The following is a 27409-nucleotide window of genomic DNA, read 5'->3' on the forward strand; positions in this document are numbered from 1 at the left end:
TTCTCTTGCTCTCATGAAAATGTAGCCTCTTTCTGCTCCTGGTAAAGATTTAGAGCAAAGCTAGATACTCAGATGCTGGCAAACATCTTGGATAATCTAATATGAGATGCTGTCAGAGCAGATGGACTACTGCAGCCAATCAAAATAGCTATTTGCATATCCTGTATACAGTTATTAAGAACAGTACAATAAGAATAAATATTTTTGTTTTCCACATTTTCCTTTTTTTTTTTTTTTAAGAGAATCAGTGTCCCCCTCTGGTTAAGAGAGAGGAAACCATCTAAGCAGACAGTGTGAATGTTTCTGGAGCTGTGACACGCCTGATAACAACTGTTAGCAATTAAAAATATCTGGTAATAAAAATTTGTGTACTAAATTCCATAAATAAGCAAAGAGGTGGGGTACTTTTCCTCTTTCTACCACGGTGAAATACACGCACACATGCGACACAGAGTGAGGGGGCTGGTGCAGAACGAAGCTGTAAGCACTACAGCATCTAGTACTGTAACATATTGACCTGAGGCTGAGAGAACCTCATTTCAGCATGTAATCTATTTGTGTTCACACAGGAAGCTAAATGCAGTCCAATTCACAAGCAGCTTAACACACATGGACAGTTTATGCTTCTTTAAAAAGTTCCTGCTAGGGAAGGCAAACGGCAAAGCAGCACAAGACCGGACTTGCTAATCTCCTCTTTCCTCTTTTCAAAACTAGGAGTTCTAGAATGTGGTATTGGGACACACTGACGACTGCAAATGCAAACGATGCTTTAAAATGGGAGAAATACAAAATTAAACCGTGGTGCTATATCTGAAACCTTGGTGCTACTAAAGAAGAGGACAGGGACCCTACTCATGTCAATCCAAGCTAGGCCCTTTTCCCGTATGGATGACTGTACCCAAGTGACTGCTGGAGCAGCTCCCGCACCATCCCCTCGCACCCAAGGCCAGGCAAAGCCTGTAGCCTGCTGGCTGGCCCGTGCTAAACCTGTGCTGGAGCAGCTCGCTAACAAGGGGGCAACGCGAGTGACCGCGGGATGCTGCTGAGCATCAGCCCCTACCCTGTGCTCATTACTAGAACAGATGTATGAACAGGGATATGTTCAGGGAAGGGGCTTTCCATGGTTCATGCTATTAACTTTGAGGTCTGAACTATGTTTTGTAGATATGCAGCATATTCTGAATCATTTCAGCTTTGTTTTCAGCTTTACATGTATGCACAACCTCATGCAAAGCTGTAAGGATTTACTTGCCCTTTTTAATAATACAATTGCTCTTCTTCCTCTGTTTCCTGTAGGGGGACAACAGAAATCTGCAGGGAAACTGGTTCAAAAACAAACAAGTAAACGAAGGACCACTGAGGAATTGTGTGCTCTTTTAAAATGTTGAGGGTTTTAAGGTTTAGGTGAAATTCAAAGTACAGCAGTAAGGATTATTTTATTTGCATTTTCCAAATGTACTGAAAAGCCTTCACTTGCTTCTAGAGTAACTAAAAAAAAAGTGTTTTGTTGTGTTTTTTTTTTTCAAAAATTCTTAAAAGCAAACCGCCTTTGTTAGTACTGAAGCTGAGAGATGAACAGTCCAGTTCTATGGGACAGCTCACAGTGTTATTTGAATATTAAATTAAAAATTCTATGTCTATCAAAAAAAAACTCTGATTAAGCAACAGTCAGAAGTTACAGGAGTTCTGTAACACCAAAATTCTAGAATTAAAGAATAATATCCACCAACCCATCTAGTTCCAGGGACAATGTCTGAGCAGACAGCAGCAAGAACTTATTGCAGAAATGGCCATCAGGTTACGGATGCTGAATGTTACAAAGTCAGAAGTAGCTGCAGTTTGGTAGTATGATAAATGTGGATGAAAATAATAATATTCTTGTCTGCATTTTGTATTATCCTGTGCCCAGCAGCCCTGCAGCCAGCACTAAGTCCACCAAAGGAGACCTGTATCTGGACTCCTTTCTTCTTCGTTACCCCACTTCTTGCTATGCTGAAAATGCTGAAGTGATTTTTTAAGGGCAAATGCTCTTCCTTAATGCGCATGTTCAGTGTAGACCCCAGCAGCAAATAAAGAACACCCCCTACCTGGAAGAAGAGGAGTATGCAATACATTTAACATCTTTTGCATGAGAACACAGAGAAGAGGCTCAAATGCATACCTGAGCTCCAAGCACTTAATTCAAGTTGGGGAAAGCTGGTGTAACCTGTATATGCCTGACTCTGGTGGTTACTGGGTGTGACAGAGACTAAGACTGTGCTAATTTGATGGAAAAAAAAATGGGTCTGCATGTAATCCCTAGGGCTGGGTAGCAGCTCCTAGAAAACTCACTGTCTCCCCATGACTCTGGCTGATCTGGTGGCCCCAGCAGCCTGCTGCAGCAGAAGGGTCCTCTGTGCATTGAAAGGAGGGTGGAAAACTGAGGATTTGAGAGGATAAAGTGTGTGTTGATATCACAGAGAACATGCTTGTTTCAACTAGTGTATAGAGAAGCAAGCTCTCTTCCCAGACTACTTCTGACTAATCATTTCTACTCTAAGCACTTGTCTCTTCTGCCATAGGCACATTCCTAGGATTTGTTCCTTTCATCTTCTTTCTTCTCGTGCCCCACCTAGCAATCCTCCTCCAAACCTGGTGACCTGGCCAAGTCACTATTCAGGCACCACAACTTCCACAATGTTACGAAAAAAAAAACACACCAAGAACACAGAGATCCTTCATCTGTTTTACCCTAGTGCCTGCATACCAATGATTTTTAACAGATGCTCAACAAGAAACAGACAAGTACATCAGGCTTGGGGTAATTTCAGGAATTTTCACTGTGCTCCATGCATCTGTAATCTCTCAAAGGGAAGAAAAACATTGCAGAGGATCCTGCAATACGTGTCCACACTGCCAGATAAAAAATATCCTGAATCCTTGCATGTATCCCTGCCACCCTGAGAGGGAGAATTCTGATGAAAATATAGGGAATTGAAACTAATTAGTGAAACTAGTTAGTTTCGGTAACTGAACATCCAGCCCCTGGTAAAAGATTATATCCCTGACATCCCTGTGCTTCATTCCCCATTATCAAAAAGCTGATGATACTTGCATACTTTGTAATGCTCTGCTCTGGGTGCAATGTTGAGAAACTACAGCTAAAAAAAAAATTAGTTAAAAGGCAAAATAACTCTGAGAGTTTCTCTCAAAAGACTGTTTAAAGTTGCAGCTTGAACCAGGATGCAGAATTCCTCGCCTTGAATAGCTGGGTTCTTGCGTGTATTCCTGGATGACCCCTGGTACCTGGGACTTTCACCTGCGGGACCCAGTTTGAATGACTGCTAGCACTGCTAGCACCCAAGGGACTGATTGGAAAAGAACATCAGTTAAGAAGAGTCTCCAAGAGAACAGCTGAGTTCCCAAGGATCAAAAGGACACAAATGCTCACATTTGTTTGAGGTGGAATGGTTTCCTACAAACCATTTCAAAGGAGTACCAAATGGGGTCCTGAGCTGTGCCACAAGAAAGCAGGCGAGGGACTGAGCGTTCAGGTGTCAGTCATATCCACTCTGATGACTGACAGAAAGCCCTGTAGATGACAACCTCTTGTGAGCTACTGAAGATGGGAGGCAGGGAAACAAGTTGAAGAAAGCATATGAGGTTGTTCTGACCCTCTGAATCCTTTTGCTTGGAAAAAAAAACACAAAAACAAAACAGTAGATGGGGAAAAAATCACACAGCCATAAAGGCCCTGAGTTGCACCTGAAAAAAAGGTCAAAAAAGGGGATGAAGTCATTCAAGGAAAGTACATGCAAAGCATGAACTTGTCAGACCTTCTTTGGTAAACCAAGAGGACAGAAACTTTCCACTAGAATAAAGAAAAGCAAGATGTCTGGCAGAAGAAGAAATCAAAAGGTAGAAAACTTGAAGGTGGTTTCCTCCCTGCTGCTTTGGTGAGACATGCTTACGTGGAAGATGAACTGCACCGTCTGTGGCAGAACAGATACCATGGTCTGGGACCTGCTCCTGCTGCAAGCCCAGGACAGCAGAAACTGTTCAGCAGTACCTGGGACTGCACTGGCACAGACTTTTGGAGTAACATGTGCAGCCAGGTAAGCTGTAGCTGCACAAAAAGTCTGAGTCAGATCCTAGATCACTGACACAGAGAAGGGACCATAAAAACGCGAAGGCATTTTGCTGCCTTTATTTCAGTCTGGAGAGCTGAGAACATGTGAGGGAAGCTGAAGATTACCAGGAGCTGAGAAATGAGCAAGGCCTGCGACAGGTTCTCCCAGAGAGCTGCTCATCCGTACCAAGGAGAAGAGAATCATCTTCTTGCCTGAGGGGAGAACACCGGTTTGGATAAAAGGTACTATCTGAAAAAAGAGAGCTAGAGATATATATATAGAGGATATTAGCAACACAGAACAGAGAAACTGAGATAGCACAAAAGTGTGAAGTAAATGAAAGCTTCTTGCCCTTTTTGAAGGTTTGATCCAACATTAACTCCACTGACATATATATAATTAAATTGAATGTATGTTCTATTGAATATTGAATATATATGTTTTCTACAAGACAACAAAGATAATTCAGAGGTATGCAAAACTACTTTTTTGATTCCTACGTTTGGCAGAGAAAGAATACTTCACCTTTTTTTATTTTGCTGTTGCTCTGCTAAATAGTACTGAGATGCTCCTGCTGTCAGACAGCAACTGTTGAGAGAATAACCAGCATCTCTAAACTAGCAGGCATCTAATACTCTCAGTCTGCCCCAGAACCACATCCGTCACACTGCATTTTATTTACACAGCGTTTTTATGCGGAAGTTTCCAGGCCCTGCAGAGAGTGGTTCATCGCTGGAACACACCTGTGAAAACACGGCTGTGTTACAATCCTCCAAAGTAGGAATGCTTAAAGATACTTTCAGCACATGCCTCGTGGGTACTGTTAATGATTCCTTTCAGTATGTTTGGCTAAATTCTACGAGGGTACCATGGCCGCTGAGCTCATGCCAGCAATCAGCATACGATTTCTCTTCTGTTTGGCCTTTTTTGTTCCAAAGGAGCCAAAGCAGCTGGGGGAGAACCCCAGCAGCTTGGCCCGGCAGAAGCTCTTCCAGGCTCTCTAGCAAGAAAGGAAAATAGTTCAAGCTTGGTTGAAGCTTTGAGGTTCTCTCAAGTTTCTGCTTCCTTCTGAAGAATAAACAAGAGGTAACAAGAATCTGCTGTACGTGTTGGTTATTTAGCCTGTGCACAGCAACTTTGGTGTACCAAGGGATTTTAATCTTTGTGTAAATATTGTAGCCATTCGCAGCAATGCTTTAGGGGAGAAACAAAGAGATTTATTCAGCTGAAACCACAGGAAGAATGTCAACAGGCACAATGCAATTGCTTGATTTGGAGTTTAGTCCGGATCCTTGTTCCGATCAAATGAACTGTGGAATGTTTTAAAACAACTCGATGTTTGTTTTGGGACAGTGTAAGAGAAATAGGGAATGGATGGCTACAGAAATATCTGAGGAGTGACAGGGGAGAAAAGGCAGAAAGTGCACTGAACAAGGGCGAGGGAGATGTAATTTATTCCCAGCCTTGCCAGCAGCCTGGTGGGTGACTCCAGCAAAGTCACTTCACTGCAGCACATCTAGTTTTTCCATCTATAAGATGAAGACACTCTTCAAACACGCTTTGTTTCTAGTGATGGAAAGCAATATGCTAACAGGATGTAAACTGCCATCAGAGAGCTTTCCTGGCATACATTTTGCTGTCTGGATGACACGCAACCAACACAGAAGCAACATGAAGCTACTCAGGACAACTTCCACTGTAGGGCAGATGGCTGAAGCGCTGCGTGCCTGCCGGTTGTAGGCCAGAGAACCAGCCAGAGAGAGCTCCTACAGTGAGATACTGTCAGCCCTAGAATTTCCGCCACTGAAAATAGGAGCCAAGGAAAACCTTCAAGCAGTGCAACATGAAATGTCCTCAGCGTGAGATGAAAGAACAAAATCAAGACCACAGAACCTATTGCCCTTAGCAAACGGACTGGCAAAAGTCACAAACTCTTAAGATATTCACTGAAGATTTCTTTTTAACGTAGATGCCAACTGCGTTCTCTGTTTATTCCACCAGGTAAACTGCCATTGATGTTTTCAAGCATTAAGCATCGGTCTGAATTGGTCACAAATGTAACCTCCAAGCTTAAGAGATGCTGTCAGCAGGAAGCATTCTCCTCACATCCACGCAAGTACAGTTGCCAGTCATTTCAAAATTCACCTGCCTGAAAGAGAGTCAGGAACCCCTAAAAGTAATAAAAGGTAGATTGGAACAAAGGGCTCTGCTTTGCTCTGCTCTCAAGGTAGGTCCTACCTATGTCAAGAAAATCTCTACAGAAAAGTGAAAACTATGACCTTGGTATGTATGTAATTTTCAGAATACCACGCTCAAGAACACTGCAAGAATCCTGAAAATGAACAGTTTAAGTGATATCTAGTGTCAATTTTGCATTTAAGAGGCAAAAACTCTTACTAAGAATAAAAACTCTTAAGAATAGAAAGGAGGAAGGGAAAACACATTTTGAGGAGGAGTTCCCTATGGCAGGAACAAAACAGCATCCATCCCATAAGAAGAGATCAACAAAGACACCTCGCAGCTTTGGACAAATCTCAGAGCAGCAGTTAGACATAAAATCATTATGTGAGATCCAAAGGTAATAAAATTTAAAGTTGCCACTTGAAGACTCAATGCAGGGATTGGACTAGTGAATTTTCTTTCTTGAGACAGAGGATACCTATGGCAGGGCACTGTCCCATTACAGTTGAAAGAGCATAGTTCCAGTTCCAGTCACAAACTGCTGTTCATGTACTTGCTTATTTCCTGTCTTTCCCTATGCCTAGCTCTCTAGCTTATTCAAACCCATCCAGAAAAGTTGCATATTTTTGCTTTTGTTTCTGAAAAATCTAGACAAAGAAGCAAGAAGTGAAAATATAATTAAAAAGAAAGAGATGCAAAATGCAAGGTAGTAAAACTTATCAAACAAGTCAATAAATGAGTTGATTGCACATGTAAAAAAACCGAATATATATATATATTCTGCCAGATTATTTTAAGACATTCTTTCTCTACTGGAAAAAAAAGGAGAGAAGGGAGGCAGAAGGGCATCATTTTATCTGTAAAGTCATCATCTGTGAAAAATGAAAACATCTTTTTAAAAAATAACTAAGTGCTACCATCAGAGTTCTGCAAAAAGTGTCTGAAAGGTTGCCAAAATTCAGACTGTTCCATCAACTTTGAATACCATCTATGCTACTAACTGTGAAAAGCTGACAGGTTGAGGTAGTGTAAATGTGACTGACTGAGCATTTTTCCTTTGGTATATATGCAATAGCTAATGATGACATGTAAATTACTTCAAATCAAATAATGTTGATACTTGAGAGGCTGTCAATTAGATTTAAGATAAGCTGGAAAATTTACAGGTTCTTCTCTGTTGATGTAACTCTCAGCAGATTCAGGAAGGCATCAGTGAATTAGTTTACTCCATTGGATAATTCTTGGCAAGCTGAAATGCCTGCCCACTTCAGGTGTGCTTCAGTGACCATCCTGGGGGAGTGGACCAAATCTCCAGAAAGGCATTAAGCACCATGAACCTTACATCCCTGCAGATTTCCATTGTACCAGTAAACCGCTTTCAAAATACCACGTTCCCTTCAGCAGATGGAAGTCAACAGATAAAAGGCCCTAATTTCCAGATGCACAAGGTGGCAAGGAGGCACACGTGTATTTGGAACTGTAATCGGCTATCAGACTGTATTGGTTTCATGAGCACTGGTAATGTTATTAGTCGAGTAATGATAAGCAGTGACAATGAACAGTGGATGGAATACAGTTCTGATGAGCCATACCTAGCTCCTTTTGTATGTTGTCAGGGATTCCTGTTATAGTCTTTCTCCTTTTGACTTTCTTCGGCCGTCTTACCACCGTGTCTGTGTAAATTAGAGACCGCCGAATGCTGGCTTGGCGGTCGAAATTCTCCCCTAATACATGGTAGAACAAGCAAAGCAACATTACTTCCAAGCACGCTGACATCATGCACTTTCTTCCACTAGTTTTGTTGTAGAAATGAAAAAAGGCATTAATAAATGATGTTAGCTTGGTCCTACAGTGAAAGTTTACACTGGAGGAAAAGATACAGCATACTGCCACGGTAAGGCTTTAGACACACACATGCATTACACGGTACTGCAAGTTTCAAGAGGAATTTGACTTCAGGTCTTGTGAGAGCAGCTGTAATTCCACAAGTGATCAGAATCCTTGCTTGAATTTGGCCCTGTATGTTATTTTTCTTGTGCTTGTTTGTTTTGGAGGGTGTTGGTTTTTGTTTTTTTAAATAATAACCTGAGGAAAAAGCAAATCTGCTCCTGCAAATGAAAGATTACAATACAGGAACAGACATTGCTATTGGCAACAGCTATTGCAATTTCTTTGTAGATCTCCATCATTAAATCACACAAGACACTTCTTTTTCATACCACGTTTCTCTGAAACTGTCAGGTCTATCGTATTTCTGGTGGTGATCTTTTAACATGAATACAAACAAGTACTAGGGAGCATGCAGAGATCAAACTGATCTTATGATCTCATAAATATTTCAGAGTGGAAGCTGCTTAGAATTGAGATTTTATAAATGATTACACATATATACAATGGAAAGAGCTGAAAAAATGTGGAAGTGCACGTTGCTAGACAAAGCCTTATGATGACCATGTGCTGTATCATAATGGGACCCAGAAGCACCACTATCATTAAGGCTGAGCAGCTTTTCTTTAGGAATTCACTTTTGGTTAGAGGTTCATAATTTGGCCATTTTACAAGCAGCAAGATAAAACTTGCTCACTAAGTTGTGAGCTAATTCTCTACACTTCTAAAAATCTACCCACTCCCAATCTCACACATAAGTTCCCCTTTTAGAAGTTAAAACATTTTAAAGCAGTGCTAAGTATCCTTTAGATGACCTATTTAAAACTTAAATGCAGAAAAAGCTTTATATACAAATATGTTTTTTGCCTTGTATGCTTTCTTGAAAATTGATGACCAAATTATTTACCTCTGAAAAGTGAGTAATGCACATTAACTAATGTCATAAATATTATCCCTGGTTGACTACACATCAGCATGATGTGTGTCGTGCAGATAGTGTAGAAAAACTGATTACCTGTATAACAGTTAAAGATACAGTCATATAGTAAAGCGTAGCATATGGACTTGTGAAAATACAAGGAAAAACACAGCAGTTTCATTCACCATATTGTAAATATAAAGACTCTCACTCTGTGTTAATGGATCTTGAGCTCCCACGAATTGCACTCGTGCTAGGCAGAATCCTTGCAACTACAAAGAAGTTGCTTTCATCTGAGTTTCTGACTGACTGAACTGAGGGAAGATGAAGGGAGAAGGAATCCCATGGGATCTATGAAATTTTGAGCTATGAATCCCACAGGCTTCGTAGAAGCCCTAAAATATTGAGATAGAATATCCACTGTCTGGGGCATCACTGCTATTATGATGTTAGGACCCTTATGGGGTCAGGGTCAGGACTATTAGATAATCCTACCATGCAGGATAATAACTCTGGCCACATTATAATGAATTCAAAAGAGAAAGCTTTGCATCTCTGAATATGTCTTAATCCATTCAAAGGCCAGCAATTATGCCTGAGACAGTGAGTTGCAAAGAAATTAAAATGTTGCTTCGAATGCCGTAGAATAAAATAATATGTAAATGCTAAGAAGAGGGTGCAAACAAGGAGAGTCTTTTATACACTTTCAGACAGACAAACAGGATGACCATGGGAAAAGTCACTGTGTGTCCCCTGATCCACAGTACCTTCTTGCCCTGTGCTACGGAAGACCTAACTCTGACCAATCCATCCTCAGTGGCACTTGAAACAACTTTTTGAAAGCCACTGCGCAAATTTATAGGATTTTAAAGCAGCAGCTTCAATAAACTCTAAATCAAGAAGCAAAATCAAAACGTCTCTTTTTTTTTATTTGTTGCCATCTTGTTTTTAGAAAATATTGATGTTTACATATAATTTTGCAGATGTAAAGATACTTTTCTTCTGTCAGGTTTGTAACAAATCATCTAAGCATTCCTCGTTCAGTTTACTTGGGTTTCCCTCACACAGTTTACTCATTTTCTTGGATTCACTGAAAATATTTAAGTATGTGCTTACATCTCACTAAAGTCAGTCAAGTGGGACTCAAGCAAATGCTTAAATGTTTTGCAGGATCCAGCCTGCCTCTGATCACCTCCACCAACACCAGACTCCTCCATCTGGAAAGAAAGTTAGTTCCAGAAAACCCACTACAGCAGACACCACTATACATCTTTTAACCCACAGGCTATGTAAAAGCAAAGACTGACCACCACTGAAAATTCAGCCCAACCCCTTCCAGGCCAGAATAAGCTCAGCCCAGCCGCTCCCGAGGATTGAAACAGCTTCCAAATCGGATGTCTAGTCAGCAGCTTGTCAGCCTAATGTAATGCCCCTGCACCTTCAGGCTGTCCGACAGATTTTGCCTGCCGCTGTATTAGTTGCAATCTGTTCACCGAAGAGCCCCGCAAGCTGAACCAGTGGAGCAGTTGCTGCACAGCCACGTGAGAGGCCATTGTAGCAGGATCATTACTGATGCACTGTTGAAAATGCTGTCACCTCTTCTGAGGTTAACGTTTTATTTCATGCCAGGAGTAATAAATGGAAGGGTTTTGACCTCTCTTCTGGGAGAGTGAGAAAAAGAGCAAGCAAAGAAAAAGCCGAATCAAAACAAAGCCCAGCTATGGTTCGTTCCACAGCACGTTTAACAAACGGCACAGAATTTTGGGGCATTTTCTTCCTGCCTCGTGTAGTAGCATAAGGAACTACACAAAATAGAATTACTCAGAGTGTGGGAGGGCAGAGGAGGGGAGCAGATTGTGACTTTTTAAAGGGGAACAAGGACGGCAGCTTTTTTTGTATGTGTGTGTGGGACTCAGTTTGTTATTTTCACTTGGCTTGATGCAAAATAGCAACACGATTATTTCATGGCAAAGAGAAACTGGTTCCCAGAGACCAGCTCACACACTAAAACACCAGTCTTCCTTCACTGCCCTCCCTTTCTCTACCTTCCTATTACTATGTTTATAGGGGAATGAATGCTACACAACACAGTCCAGGAAGGTGAATGTGCACGTGCACTATTTTTTATCAGAGAAGCTGAGAACTGCTGTATTTGTTGAGGGCAAACCAGCTAATTCAGGGGATACAGGGTTTGTCACACCACTTGAATTAATCTGGTTGAAATTGCAAGTGTAATTTATCCAGATGCATTAGTATATTCACTGATACTGAATTAAATCTGTGATGGTTATTTGATCTCTTTTACACTGTTTTTCTTTCCACCTGTTTACTTCCCCCCTGTATTTTTCAGTACACAGGGTCATTAAATCACGCTGCAGATTACCCCTCCTGTAAGTATACCACCTTCCTGCTGTCACAGTATCTAAGCCATGCTCAAGCTTATTGATTGTATCACATAATCCACTGTCCCCACAACTCTGCCTTCTGCACCTGTAGCCTACATTTCCTAGATAATGGCCTAGTTACATTTCAGCACTGCACTTGTTTTCCTTCTATTCATTTTCCAGAGGTGGGGTGTACATATTTTTCTGTTGCTTTCAACTGTTTTCCATTTTTTATTTTAGGAAACTTTTCTTACTGATTTCTCAGAGATTTCTGATGTTTGTCACTAGCCTTAAACTACATTACTTCTTAAAACTTTACCATCAGACATCTTCAGTATGAGAATTAGTGTTTCATTTTTTACAAAACACTAATTTATAAAAAAAAAAAAAAAAGTGAAAAGAATATTGGTAATCACATAGAAAAATAGAATATCTAACTACTTTCAAAACAAAACCAAACATTGCAAGATACTGATTTTAAGAGTGAGTATGGAACCAGAGAATGCCATATGGCATTTGAAATAAATTGGATATTGAATATCATCCTTGTTTTGGCAGGCAAACGGTCAGTTATTTTAATTAACTAATAGTGGACAATCTTGATACTGCAGAAAAAGAGGAATTATTAAATTGAGGTGATAATTCAATCTTTCATAGAAATTCTATTTACACACATCAACATATCTACTCAGCATTACACTTTAATATAATTAACTTATTAAATTCTCACAGAGTGAGAATTCTGCAACAGTGAAACCAAAGAGCATTTTGAAAACAGTCAATATAGAGCTTGCAACAAGAAAATGTGGGCTACTGTCATGTAAGTTGAGTGACCTACCAAGAGTCTTGCTTGAGGACACAGACTCATTAACCTTATCTATTCTTTCCCTATTCTCCCTCAACACCTAAACCTCTTATTGCTGATACAAGTAAGACCGTAGAAAACTCTTCTTGAACTTTGGAACTTTTAGTCTTCAAAATATCGAAGTCTCTGATAACCTTCCTTAAGTAAAAATCCTAGAAGAAAATCCTGAATGTCATTAGTATTGTATAAAACATGATTTTCCATTATGTATCTTCAGCAAAGCCTAAAGCAACTCAGTGATTTATCAATCTTTTTTTAGTTCATGAATATCTAACGTCACTTCAAGCCCACAATGTGTAGACTATCTTCATTAATGATCATTTAAGGAATTTTGAGTTTTTCTCATTAAGCTCAGAGACAGACTATTAAACACAAAATACTGTTTTCACAGAAAGGTGAAATAAGTGACATAAAATTCATGCACAAATATATGCCAAAATGCTATCCACCCGTATGGGTCCCCTTTTATCCCTTCCCTCCCCAGTCACTGTAACTTAATTATTCAAATTAAAAGCCTACCAGTCACATTAATAGGAACCACATCTGTTTGGACTGCCTGTGCTTGCTGTCGCATCTTCTCTTCTGGCGTTGGCAGTGGCAGGGACTTAGTCCAGTTGGTTTGGGTGTTGATATCTGATAACTCATTTGAAACTGGGGTTTTAGGCCTTTTGATGGTAATAAGCTTTTCTTCTTCTGGGGAAGAGAGGGAACACTGCAAACAGAAATACATGCGACAGTGTAAGTTTTCTACCAAAACCACAGGAGTATGACAGTACTGCGGTACTGCCGCTGCAGTCAGCGTGACGGCTTGTGGAACAAAACGTACCCCCATGAGTATCACACTTAGACCTACAAAGAGAGACTTAAAAAAAAAAAAAGGATTGTATTTATCCAAGACACCTCGTCAGACTAGGGAGCGTCTTTAAATGAGAAAATTATGAGTGGTCTCGAGCAGAGCAAAGCACAGTAACTAATTACCCTACACGTTTACACTGTTCCTGCAGTGATCAACCCCTCTCACTCCCCAAAGGAGTGCACTGGGTTTGCCTTCCCTTCCTCTGTCCTGTCGCAGTGTCCCACTAGGAAGATGAGACTGAGCCCTGCTTCAATCTAGCTGTACTAGGCTATGGGGTGTGTAAGGTCTCAGCAAGACATCTGTTAGGAAGAAACACATTTTGGGAGGGTTGAGCAAAGGACTCGAGCAATGCACCCTACATAACCAACCATCAGCCAGGGAGCAGTCAGGAGCAGTAATTGTGGTGGCCTTGGAGAAACTCATGCCACAGTGGAGGTGTTTGTATTGCTCGATTTTGAGGGGTGAAGTACTTAACAATATTAGCAGCCACAGAATGGCCATTTTTAAAGTTTTTCCTTATCAGAGCATCAGATGTTGCATCCACGATGGGTGTTTCACCTCAAACAAACAAAATACCTTTGTGCACTGCAAAAAGAGGTTGCAACAGCTTGTACAAATCCTTCCGCCAGACAAAGTTACAATGCCAAAAGAGACATTTGCTTTAAGGGAACAAATCTGTTTTCATTGCAAGGTCCTCAGCTGGGTGCCAGTAAGGGCAGAAAGTCATAATGTTGCTTTTTATCAATATGAAAGCACTGCTCCATGGCAAACCCCGAGGATAGGCAGGTTCAGGGCACACGAAAAACATCACAGGGGCTTGCAGCAGGCGGTCACAAGTTTTAGGCAAACCTAGGCTTTAGGCTTTTCTACCTGGGGCCACCAAGGCACTCCAGGGAATCCCAGAAGCAGGAGAGCAAGAAAGACCTGGAGGAGAAAGAAGCTCCTCTTCCCCCCTCCCCACACACCTTTTCTTTACTCCTTCCTCCCGCTGGAGTGCAGGATGCTACCCAAGGTACAGCTGCCAGCACTGGGTCGCCACCTCTCCCTAAGTTACTCCCTAGCTGTTTGAGAAAGACATTATTGCTACTTACAACATATGGACTTTTTTATTATTATTATTTGTAAGTCTAAGCAATTTGGTTTCTCTTCAAGCTGAGCGGTACACAAAAGGCGTGCCCAGACACTCTGCCACAACCACCGTTTATCGTTTCTGATTTTAATTTTCTCCCTGTTACCCGGAGGAGGTTCACGCTGTTTATAAACAAATAACCACTTATTTATTGCATTGTGCTTTGACTGTGAATTCTTTAGGACAGGGCCCAGCATTTCATTAAAAACAAATATATAAATAAAAGCAGCTTCCAGGCAAAAAGCAAAAACAACAAAAAAAGAAAGACAAGTGAAATCTCTTCAGGTAATAACAAAAAAATAATAATTGCAGGCATGATAATTATTATGAATGTCATCTTGTGGTTTGGACCTGCACTTTGAAATGTGGGTGGGTTTTTTTTGAGCAAATTATACATTTTTGCCAGGAGAAACCCCTGCAGGCACAGGGATGCCAGCACCCTTCTGCTCACGGTGGAGGGGCCACGCTGCTCTGCAGGCATGGGCTCAGCCCTGCAAAAGCCCCTCCAAATTCTTTCAGTACAAGTCACCTGGAGGACACCGGTATTTCTTCAGGCCTGTGTTATTTTTAAAAGGTTCTAAAACTGTTTCTATACAAATATAACGTGAATGTTTATCTTTTTATGGGTGTGTGTACACACACAGTTTACACACATACACAGTGCAGACACACGTATGTGTATGTACTTACACGCAAACTAAAATGCTTTCCCATCTCAAATCACTCACATTTATAACAACCTTCGCTAGCTTGAGCAATGTCGGAGAGAAATGCCACTGCAGAAGGGAAAGCTGCCTCCAGGATGTGCCTCCCCCGGACAGGTTTTACAACTGCTTGGTGACCAACGCGGCGTGGGGGCAAAGACAGCTTTGCGGTCTGTGCGTGGTGAGGATGAGCTCCAGCCACCTACTGATGTGTCGGCATCAGTCCCCGTCACATTCAGCCCGCAGTGCTGGGCCAGGTCTCAGCTGTCAGGCAGCAGTCACCAGGGCTACTCCAGCACGTCGGGTGACAGAAATACTGGTTACACTGCTGCCCTCCCTTCTCAAGGAAACTACCGGGCCAAAACAGAACACTTCTTCTGCTACAGTATATAAACTGATAGAAGAAGTGGAGAACTGAAGCTCTGACTACAAGGGAATCCTAGCTATCCAAAAAAGCCTGGAACCACAATCTGAAATTTTAGAGAATTAAAAGTTCAGAAAATTGAGGAAGAAAGATGGAAAGGAATGACTCCAGTGAGCACGTAACGAATGAAAAGCTATTGAAAACCCAATTGTGCAGCTGTGGTCAAAGCACTGGTTCAGGAAAACTGATTTTCTACTGTTGGACAGTGGTGTGGTACTTCTACAAACGAGGTCAGCAGAATAGTTGCAGGTGGTTTAGAGTGTAGGAAGAAGTGTCGGTGCTTCACCTGTAGGTACACGTTCTGTGGTTTCTGGGTAAGCGTGACTGTCTCTATTTAGAAACCTTCTTCCAAAGCACTCACAGTGACCGTGGTATATTTACTTGCTTTTTTGATGTAAAGATTCCTTTCAGGGGCAGGACAGTTGCAAAGCTGTACGCAGCGTTATTGTGCAGAGTGGCAAGCAGCAGCTCAACTTTCAGCTTCGTTCACACAAATTACTTATCTGATTTTCTTATAGGATGAAATTAGGGGGAGAGAAAAAATATATTTTAAATTCCTTTGCAAGAATTACATAGTTTCAGACAACATTCCTAGATTTACAGCACAGAAGTCTGCAGGAAGATTCAACAAACTGCTGCTACATATATAGACAGGCACGTCTTCTTAAGTGAGGTCTGCTATAGGATAAATAGCACTGGCTGACGCAGTGCTTTGAGATCATGTTATCTGCTCAGCAAATCTCCTCATAAACACTACGCTCACAGCAGAACAGAAAGCACTCTTCTCATTTTTATAGCGGCTCTGATTCAAAACAACTTTACTGTTTGACTTAAATGGCCAAATTTCTGTGCAGCTTCTAGATGGAACGCTACACTCACCTCCTCCAGAAAACTTGTTGGAATTTGTGCTTTCTAATGGGAAGGGGAAAATAGGGAAAGGTGGTAAGTGAAAGTGAGAGCCTTGGACAGAGCCATCTTTCCATGAACACACGTTAAAGGGGAAGAAGCGTGAATTTTTGAAGGACAAGTTGAAATGAGAAAGCAGGAGAGAACTGGCTCATAAACATACTGTGGACAGAGAGGAGCTATCTGGCTCAGTCGGAGCCTCTCCACTGCCTTGTTGGCTTCTTGTTCCCCTCTCTGCTCAGGCACTGAGGTACAGAATGGTTTCACAGTCTCAGCACATTCATACCGCTTGAGCAGTCCCAGCTGACTCTATGCTGTGCATCTCACAGTACATGCTGCGCATCTCACAGTACATGCTGCCTCAAGTCCCCTCTTCTTCCCTGTTTATTCTTAGTTTTGTTCTATTCTAGTGGTTTATACTATGCTGTTTGAGAAGATGGGACCTCCACAAGGAATATTGAATCCACACAAATTCTACTTTTCAGCAAAAGAACTTAAAACTTCTAGGCATGTCGTTTACCTCACTGTCCACTGCAACCATTCCTAAAATTATCATTGTTCAGAAAAAAAAAAAGCTGAGAAAAAATCCGTAGCACTGCAGATGACAGCCATGGCAATTCATCTGTCTATTAATGTTCCTCAGCATCCTATTTCTTCTCCAGCCTTTGATGGCTTCAAGTGCCTTTTTTTTACAAATGCAAAGGAACCACACTGAACAATAAATATAATTTAAAACAAAAACAATCTGTACATTCCTGTTACTTGGCCAATCAGCACTTTTTGTGTGACTGCTTCAACCACGTGGTTTTATACTGTGTAATGGAACACTGCCCCATTATAGCTATACATTAAATTACATTTAAGTTGAATTAGTCATGTCCTGCTCGACTTGGTGTCCCTCTAAACCAAGGCCTCCAGTCTAGCCCCCCAGATTTTGGTAGAACAGTTACTTGTTATTTCTACACTCAGATCTTCAGTTGCACTAGCCAACTTTGCCACCCTACTAGATCCTTCACTTTACAGCCTTCACTGTCTCATTAAGGAAGGGATTCTTTTTTTTTTCTTTTTCCCAGCAGAAATTACTGACCGTCAAGCAAGTTATCCCCTTAACCACGCACTGCAGAAATATTCCCTTCTTCTTCCTCTGCTCTGCTGCAATGGGATTAAAACCATAAGAGTCATCCTACATCAGATCAGAGCTCTATAAAGCCTACCTAGCATCTGTCTTAAGGTAATGTCCAACAGTTCCCACACACGTGAAATCAAATCAGAGGAAGCATGCAGTGGCTGCCTTCCCCTGAAGAGTCTCTCAGCATTGGAAAGACTCCCCTTCCTCCCAAGAACTGATCCAGTTGCTTTCTGAACCTACACAAACTTTCACCATTTACAACCCTTGCAGCAACTGTGCAGCACTGAGTATGTGGTGCGTGAAGAATTACCCTCTATTGTTTGTTTGGAGAGTTTCTGTACTCACTTCCTTATGCTTTGACATTTTATGCTTTGAACTGCTGCTTCAACCCAGTAAACTGAGAGGCATTTTCAAAAAAACATAAAGCAGTATAAAATGCATCGGCTGATTACAAGAGTACCCATGTGCAACCGCAGCAGAGGGGTAGGGAGACCAGCTGAGGGCACCACTGTCTTGAAGTATCTCCAGGCCTGCTAGAGCCCACTGTCAGGGCTCTCAGGCATTCACACCTCCAACCTGGAGCAGCACCCAACATCTTCAGCCCCTCTTGACACCCGCCAAAATTTTAGATCAGACCTCCCCAAGTCCCTCAAGCCAATACAGTCAGTGCATCTGTTTCCCCTTCAGATTACTGACCAGTCTCTTGCAGATATTAAAGAGACATCCAACAGTTTGGCTGAGTACAGTGGCAAAAGTACACTTTTTTTGCCCCATAAATAAGCAAAGTAAATGTTTGTCACTCGAAGTTTAACAGAGTGTATCAAGGAAAAGTTTGTAAGCCATATGACAAGACCTAGGGAAAAATACCACGGGTTTTTGGCATGCAAACATTTTCATAGATGGAATGAAGACATGATATAGTGCACGTCTGGGAGCAAGTACTCTCTATAGCACACATTCATCATTTAAAAACTATGCTACTCCAATTAGGAAAGTTTTTCCTTGGCTAATTAAAAAAACAACCAAGCAGCCAAATAAATAAAACACATTTTTCACCAGAGGAGGGGTTTCAAAGGAGACAAATGTTAATAGACCAAAAGTAATTACAAAATTTCAGTGAACCAACTAAATAAAGGATATTGGACTGCAGACAAAAAAGGAATAGTGATGAAAAAGATAGGAAACAATCCTGGCATAACATTCTTCTGTTGAGCAGTATTTTTTTTTAATTTTTTTTTTTTTTTTAATAGAAAACAGAAGCAGGGAACAGTAACTGAAAGCTAAGAGCAGAACAAAAAGATTGCATATGTGCTAAATGCTACAAGTAACATCAAGCTGCAAGTATGACAGCTGGATGGTCCCACTCGTGGGCAAAGTACCTTGTTGCTCCAGGGAACCAAGTTACAGCAGGCGCTAATGCAAGACTGAGAGATGCAGTCTAACAGACTAGACTGTTGAGTGAGACAAAAAGAAACAGAGATAATGAGTGATAAAAGGGAAAGAGAGGAGAATGAGGAAAAAAAAAAACCACACACACACACAAAAGACAAATATACTTAAAATACACAGTGTATATATTTCAGAATATTAGGGAACTAGAGTTTAAGTGACATCTCAATACATCCTTGGCACTAGGAAAACAGACCAGTATGAAGGACAGGAATACTTCCCAGCTAGTGTCACCAACAGTGGCATGTAAGAGATGACAACGGAAGACACTAGTTGCTGTACTGAGATGTAAAATCCAGATAAACCAATTTAATTGCCAACAAACTCAATTAGGATCAGCAGAAATACACTGACGTGGGGCTTGGTCTATGCTCCATCAATACCACTTACAGGAATCAACCTAAGAGTAAAAGGCTACTTCCAAGGACTTTGTTTTATATACACTAACACTCAGAGAATTCAGGTTTCCGTGTTTTCTACTTACGTTGGCTTGGTTTTGGGTCGGGTTGCTTATCCCTAGTGGTTTTGCTTTGCAACAGCAAATGTTCTGCTTCTCTTAAACATTTTCTAAGAATCACAGCAAACCATGTGTTTTGTAGTATGAATATTACCCTCTGGTGATAAACACCCACCTCCACAAAACAAGAGACTGTTTGTAGATCTAGGTCTTCTCTGTGTGATCTAAACCATGGTTTCAAATTATGTCTCCAGTGAAGACAGACAAGTGCAATATCTGGCTACAATAAACTTAAAAAATAATAATAATAAAAAAAAGTAGATAAAAGGGAAAGACAGTTTCCTTTGTGGAACTACCACACAGTAAAACAGTTTTTCTGCAAGTTGGCAAATACGTCAACTTAGAAGTAAATTTACAAACAGTAAATAGCTATTCATTCATCTGTCATTATTCTGCTATTCTCAAATTTCAGCTTGCAAGTGCTGCATGCACAGAATTTAAATGTTGGCTTTCCTGCTTTGAACAGACAACAAAGCCACAAAGCTTTCATCAAGCGGTAAGGAGTTCACATTTTGAATCATGGGATTTTGGTGACCTCAGCTCCACATTGTTACTGAAGAACTCTTCTGACGTCTGAAAGATGACTGTCTCAAGGCATAAGATTTATTAGAAGCACTTGGCATTTTACCAGTGGAATTATAATTCAGCTTCAGAGATCTGTTAAATGCTCATTTATTTAAAAAAAGTAAAATTTTACTCCCTTACATAATGTAAAGCCAATTAAAAAAAGATACTAGTCAAAGAACACCACAAAACACAGAGTTTTACAACAAGAAGGCAGTATCATGCTGCAGTTTACAAGGATCGGCATCTTCCTAAGCTGCAAATAAGAGTGACAGGGTTAAGGTTAAGGTTTTGAGATAAACAGCAACATCCAAGAATGTCAGTTTGGCAACTCTCTTTCTCTAGTGCTCTGAATCCTACTTTCAGATAAAAATATTTCAGGGAAACTATTCTAATTTGAAATGGAAGTGCTAACCTTTCCTTGAAGCACAGCTTGTTATACTAAAAAGTTTTCAGAATAAACAGAAATTGTTAGTAACACGTTTCATTAACACACCATGAAATCCTTAGCCACATAAGGATGACAGTTCTTAGTCTCGAAGAGGCCTCACCCATGCTAATATGTTCTCATGTGAATGGTTAAAAATACTGTATTTACATTATTTTTAATGTTTTGTTTTACATGTGCAGCTGGGCCACATGCTGCACAGCACCGGCTAAGGCAAGTTGGTTATATATGTATGCAGAGAGATATATATGCAGTACCTTAACAGCCACAAACAGTTAATACTTTTTCACCAGTGAAAATCGTAATTCCACTGGTTTCAGTAAGGTTTTGCAAATTGTCATTATAATACATCCCACAGTGCTAACATGCTTTACATTCTGTTTGCTGCTAGTAAACACCACAAAGAGCCCAACAGGACGCAACAACACTCCCTGCCAATACACAGACATAAAGCAATCAAAACCTGGATGAGAGAATATACGTATTCCACAACAATTTTTGTTATGTGCTTAAAAAGCATGGAGGATAGAACTGAAAACACTGTACCCTTTAAACTGAGTTCTCAGGATCTCCACACTTTACACACGGACAGAATTATTTGGTCCATACTACACAAAAGCACCTATGGCTTAGTAACAGCTCAAAATATTATACTCTGCTACAATTAAGGATATCCTCCCACTCTTCAAGCAACATTTTGTGGCAAAGTATTCTAGAATATCTAACCTGAAAATGTCAAGAGCTCGAGCATTTCAGCTCCAGCATTGGACATCCAGGCTCCAGAACATCTTTCTGTCTACCCCAGCACTACGATCTTAGCCCACAGCACCAAAGTTAGCCATAGCTTGTCTTTTGGAGCTCACAGGCACAACAGAATAAGGTAAGGACAGGGGAGCAAAACTTCCTTTCCTCTTTAGAACATGAACGCAACTTACAAGTTTTGTAATTGATATATATGTAAATTGATGTATACAAGACACTTCTGCAACCTTCTTAGGATTTTTGCTCAGCTGTCCCTTCCTTCTCTCTTTATTTGTTTATTTTCTAAACTCTAAGTAAGCTAAGTATACAGGGAGTTGAGAAGTGGGCATATGAACATGAAGCAAACTGAAACAGAGAAGGTAAACCCAGCTCATTGGGCCATCCTTCATTCTTCTGGATGCCTTTACACAAGCAGTTGTTATCCAACAGGACAAAGCCCACCTGATGAAACTGCCTGTCTGTATTAGAAAAGCAATTCAAAGTGTGCATGTGCAGCTATTTCAGATTGAGTACACTGTCGGATGGTTAATAGCGCTCCCTGGTACTTGAATATAAACACATATTAGTTGCAAAACGGTTACCCTTAGTGGGCTCTCCCCCCAGAACATTACCAAACTCATTCTGCCTCTCTCATCTTTATCGTGCCATACGATGACTTTACATAAATGCATGAGTAGAACTGGGATTTTAAGAGACTAGGGAAGTTAGAGGACCTAACAATACTGCAATTCAAAGGAACAAGCATCTTTATGACCTTCTAGAAATCCCACCTTATCTGAATAATACTGCAGGCAATTAAACTGCAGCAGACATATTCTTTCCATTACTTTGCCCACCACCATTACCTTTTGTTCAATTTCTTCATAATCATCCTGGTAATTTCCACAGATTGCACTGGAGGATGAGGAAAAGGTGGGGCCCTGAGAGTAATACTGAGAGCTCCGGTAGCCATCCCTCCGCAGCTTGTCACACTCTGCCAAAAGACAGGGAAAGATGAAATCAGTGTATTACCAGAGCCACCCCTGTTTACACTTTGTGTACAATGCCCTTATATACGTACATTTTACTGACAGTATTTACCATGCATTAGCATTGCCTGTCCCAAGTAATGAAACAAAAGTTGCATTTCTCATTTTTTTATATATATTTTCACCTCTCTATATGTATTATGTATGTATGCCCACACATAGCGTGTATACACGTGGCTTTTATTTAAATCAAGAGATGGGAAGAGCTTTGGAAAGAAGAGAGAAATTGATTTATTTGTTGGTTTTTTTTTTAAGTGAGATCTGGCTCAGTGTCTTGACAGATGGCAGCATCTTGCAGGATGGGAGACGGAAGCATGAGCGTAACACCAGGGTCTCGTTTGCCAGGCCGGTAGACACCCATTATGCGCTTTGCACTTGAAATGATGATGTTGCTCGCTACTCAAGCACCATCTGCTAAATAACTTTGGCACTGACCACTTGTCTTGTCCTCGTGCCTGCAGAATAGACCATTTATTGTGATTTTGGAGAAGAACGCGAAGTACAGGGATCTCAAAATCTCATGGCACTGCAGAGCTCGCTTAAGTTGATAAGCAAAGAGTATTCAAAGTTCAGAAAGAATTCAGAACCAACGTGCATGCCCGCTCAACACGGCCAAAATACCAGACAGCACCTCATCCCCCCACCAAGTTTTCCATAACCATCCTCCCGTCTCCTAATTGATATTCAGTGCGACTGTGCTAAAGAACAACAGACGCCAGAGCATAAGGAAAATATAAATGTTCAAGATGCGGCAACCAAACTCATCAGCCCAGTCAAACTGTTAATTTTACATTTCCAGAGACAGACATCTGAATCTGTTGAAAGACGAGGAAAGCAAAAAGAAAAATAAGTATTTGTTATATTTCTATCTAAGGAACTGAAATTTCTGCACAATATATAGGCACAACACAAAGTGCTTTTGTCATCACTTGCTGGAGAAAGATTTTCTGTGACTGTATCATCTGTCTCCCTACCTTGATCTTTTTAATACCTCTTAAAATGGAAAATATGCAATGTTTATTTTGAGGGAAACATTTTAGAGTCTTCTGCTTGCCAAATGATTAACTGGAGTTATGACTTGCACCTTGAGCATGTATTTTCTCTGTTACATCCATATGCTTCTGAGACCGAGGTCTGTAGAACTCCACGGTGGTGGTTTAACTGACCTCGAGCAACCACAGCTCTGTGACGATTTAATCGAGGTGGATTGCCCTGCATGTGCACATGCACAAGAGTGCAAGTATGCGATTTGATAATTAGCCATTTCCATCGGAGCCAGACATATGTCCTGGCCTATCGCATGCTTCAGCATGGGGTCGAAAAGGGCTGTATGGCATGAACCTGTCACTTGTCCCTCAGTTCAAGGACCACAGGTGGCGGTGGTGGGTTCTGAGATCCCGATCAATTACTACAGCTGGGCAGCAGAGCGTCAGTAACCCCGCTTACCTGTCTGGCATGTGTAAGCGTGTTGACAGCCCATGCATCTGGCAAACAGCTGCCGTGCTTCAGAGGGGGGTGAGAAAAGGCTGCCAGCAACCACGGTAAAACAAATTCTTCCACCCCCTCAAACCTGGCATTGGATCAGCAAGACCCAGCTCTTAACGCTCACAAATGTGAGCACCCTGACAGGCCGGTTTGTTGGTTTGAGCTACAAAGGAGCAGTGGTAAGTGGCCTGGGGCAGGACGAAATGGCACGAAGACTTGCATCAACTTGCAGCAGGAGCTAATGCACTGAGCTGTCAACTTCGGCACCACAAGTTTTGCCTTCAGATCAGTTACTCATCACCACAAACCAACACGAAGGAAACCTAAGAGGTACATGGGAGTGAAGTTATTTTTCCTCTCACTGCTGGGATGAGGCCTCGGGTCCTTACTGACCACTTCTGCGACTCTCCAACACCAGGCATCACTGGATGGATGCCCCAAGAGCCACAGGCTTTTATGGAGCATGCTCTGGTATTAGCTGCTTAACCTTATTTATTCTCTTAACCAAGGCGATGAAGATGATGAATAGCGTACTTCATGAAGCCCAAAGAGCTTCCTGAACTCCTGAGGAAGGCAACACTGAATGTCTCAAGACCACAGCAAGTTCAATGAGTGAACTGACAATAAAACAGTTAATCAAGCTCACAACCTTTGTTAGTCCACAACACAAGATGCATGTAACATCAGAAGCTATTGTAGGGATGTGGCTGCAGAAGCCAAGAGAATTGCTGCAAATTGCTGAAACACACCAACAGAAAGGTGACCTGTCCCAAAGGACAGCTTTTTTATTTATTCAGTGTCACAGTGCATTTCACAGCACAGCAAGAAACACACGCTCTAGACAGCACCTGAGGCCAGCAAACCTCATCAGAAGTTTCAGGCAGGTATCTTTTACTTCATGTTCCAACAGCCCAGAAGCACAACATGAGGTGAATTAATCAGTGCCCCTAACTGAAGCTACTGTCACTGCCACACCAAGGGTAGTAGCTTCTATATGAAAACTGTGCTAGCTGGGGAGCACACACACCAACTGACCACTCTCATAAGGTGCACACGGTCTTCTGTAAGCAATCAGCTTTCTATTTTTCAGCTAAAGGTTTGGTGTGTATAAATAAATAAATAAATAAATAAATAAATATATATATCTAAACCTGAAAGAAGTACTCTAAAAAAAGTTCCAGACATGGATCCTTTTTCCCAGAGCAATACCTTGTCCTCGTCCCACAGCCCCATTATGCAAACAGAGAGGAGCACTAGACACTGAGTTAGTGAAAAAGTTCCTACAAATAAGCATGCTATTTCAGAGATGTCTGAACAGGTAACAAAAGAAGAGGGTCAGTTCTGTTTATTAATAATCTTTGGTTTTAAGAACGTGACAGTATATTAGTGCTAGCTGAGCCAGGGATATGCACAGTCTTGTATCCCATGGCAGGGCTGCCATCACTCACATTATCCAATACACAAAAATGTGTACAGGCTTTCCATAATTTCTGCCTAAAAACTGCCAGGGCAAAACACGGGAGACTGCATCAGGCAGGATGCAAACAGCAATTCCTGAGGATACGTCTGCCTGAGATCAACTCAGCAGCACATGCAGAGCAAGCTCAAAATATGCCCTGTGTGCTGCATTACCACTCATGGATCTGAACCGAACTGTGCAATAATACTGTTGTGCCCCAGATGAACCGGTTTTGTTACACAAACAGCGGCCATTCGCCCAGGAGGACTAGGAAAGGCCTCTGCCTTGGCAACTGCAATGGGTGGCTACAATGGGTGGTGCCATGGCACAAAGGCTGAACTACCTCCCTGTTTTTCTCCCTTTATTAGCTTCTGGGACTAAGTGCAGAGAGGTGCTGTGCACAGACTTCTGCTGCCTTTCAAGTGTTTTTCTGATTAGGTAGAGTCTTAAGTTAGGTCTTGCGCTTTTCCTTCTATACCAGTGATATATTAAATGTCAAAACTTCTGTATTATAAGCATTGCTTTAAAATGACTGTAGTCATATTATGTTATAATATAATTTATCCCCACTTATGTGACTAAATTAAACCTTTCCTAGAGAAGAAAATTTTGCCTGAGGTTGAGTTTTGCCGTTCACAGGGTGGTTTTAGTTAGGCATGAAGAAAGCATGTGGGAAATGTGGTTTAAAACCTTTTAAAGACTCCCTCATCACTGTCACAGTTGTTAGAGCATGGTAGATAGGATATTCAGGGGATGCATGACAGGAGAAAATGTGTTAAAGCTGTCAGTGCCCATACCATTACATCTGAGTTGCTGCCATGTAATCAACCCCTCATATGTCTGCTCGGCGTTTCATTACTGCAGAGTTCACTAAATCCCGGTATAAGACACCAGCATGCTAGGGATGCTTCTCACCAACAATACGTGAGCTAATTGCAGTTCTCTCTTCCAAAAGGGGCAATTTAAAGGCAATATAGCTGAGTGCAATCCTGTACAAGAATTTTGAACCATGAACACTGGATTCAGTGCTGTTGTGCAGCTTAGCGAGCTTTATTGATTCTTATGTTTTACTATTTTTGGCAATACTTCTGTAGGGCAAGGTCTGAAGGTCAGACTCCAGCTGAATAACTCAAACTCTCCACGTAAACCCTTGTGGCCTCTGCGGCATGCAGTCAAGCCAAGGGCACAAAATACCACCAAGGCCTCTCAATCCTGAAGATCTCTTCAATTTACACTAGGAACTCACATTTAATTCCGTTTGACCCTGAGCTGATAACACACAGTAGCAAGTCTCGCATACGTGAGCTATTTACTGCTTTTCAAACAATTTGAAACCATATTCTTACACGAGAATTTGAGTCACAAATCACCTGAGTGAACAGAAGGCACAGCTCAGACACCTCATCCATTCGTTTGACATGGTATTACTGTGGAAAACCGGGATTAACGAATACCTTGTCTGCTCAGTCAGACACACACAGCGTATTGCTCCATGATGCAAGAAAGACTGGGTTTTCTGGGAGAGGACTGGAGGTACTGGGCCTTTTCTTCTCCTTTGGTAACATTTCATACTTGCAGAAATTTTCCACGAAAACTAGTCACAGTATCTTGGAAATTTACACAAAGCAAAACGCACTGCCCTGCCAGCAACAGAACTGGTCAGAGGGAGACAGCTTCTGAAAACAACCCTAATATACCTGTAAAGTTATCTCTTTTTATTGTAACTGTTCAAAGCTGAGTGTCATTTTTTCAGACGCTTCCTCAGAAAACTGCTCTTCTGGCAGCAGGGTGAAAGGCCTGGGCCCTCTCTGCGTGGCACAGCCCCAGCCATAGCGCAGGGCCACACCTTCCTGCCACCACAGCCAGGCCCGGTCCTCGATGCCTCAGGCCTGAACTTGTAGCTGTCACTTACTAAATTAGTCCTAATGAGATTACGCGTGTAAATACGGCTCACGTGACTGTTGCAGGATCAGACCATAAGCTCTGTAGGTGTCTACATCCACACGAACACACATGCTGTCACAATTAAAGAGTTTAACGAAAATAAATCCACCTGTCTGTGTTTCTAAGTATTTATTAGCAACCACTGCTGTCTTGAACATTAAACTAACGTGATACTCACAATGTACATATACGGCATCAAAGTTATTCAGACATCTAAATAGCTCTGACTTGCTTGAAGTAAGTAGCTATGTAGGTAGTCA

The 27409-nt window shown here is 41.4% G+C and overlaps 1 protein-coding gene across 10 annotated transcripts in view; it reads right to left on the reverse strand.

Moving 5' to 3' along the window:
* The window catches only part of NHSL1 (NHS like 1), a 166684-nt gene that overhangs the window by 11234 nt on the left and 128041 nt on the right, over positions 1 to 27409 (reverse strand). For 8 of the 10 annotated variants that reach the window (XM_040551755.1, XM_040551758.1, XM_040551757.1 and 5 more), the window contains 3 exons: positions 22079 to 22206; positions 12865 to 13057; positions 7883 to 8014 (listed from right to left, as the gene is read on the reverse strand). In XM_040551755.1, coding sequence (XP_040407689.1) covers positions 7883 to 8014; positions 12865 to 13057; positions 22079 to 22206 — 453 coding nt within the window. The remainder of the gene's footprint in view (positions 1 to 7882; positions 8015 to 12864; positions 13058 to 22078; positions 22207 to 27409) is intronic. The other 2 variants (XM_040551760.1, XM_040551761.1) reach the window with 1 other exon arrangement.

Source organism: Cygnus olor, chromosome 3, assembly GCF_009769625.2.
Source record: "Cygnus olor isolate bCygOlo1 chromosome 3, bCygOlo1.pri.v2, whole genome shotgun sequence".
Lineage (NCBI taxonomy): Eukaryota > Metazoa > Chordata > Aves > Anseriformes > Anatidae > Cygnus > Cygnus olor.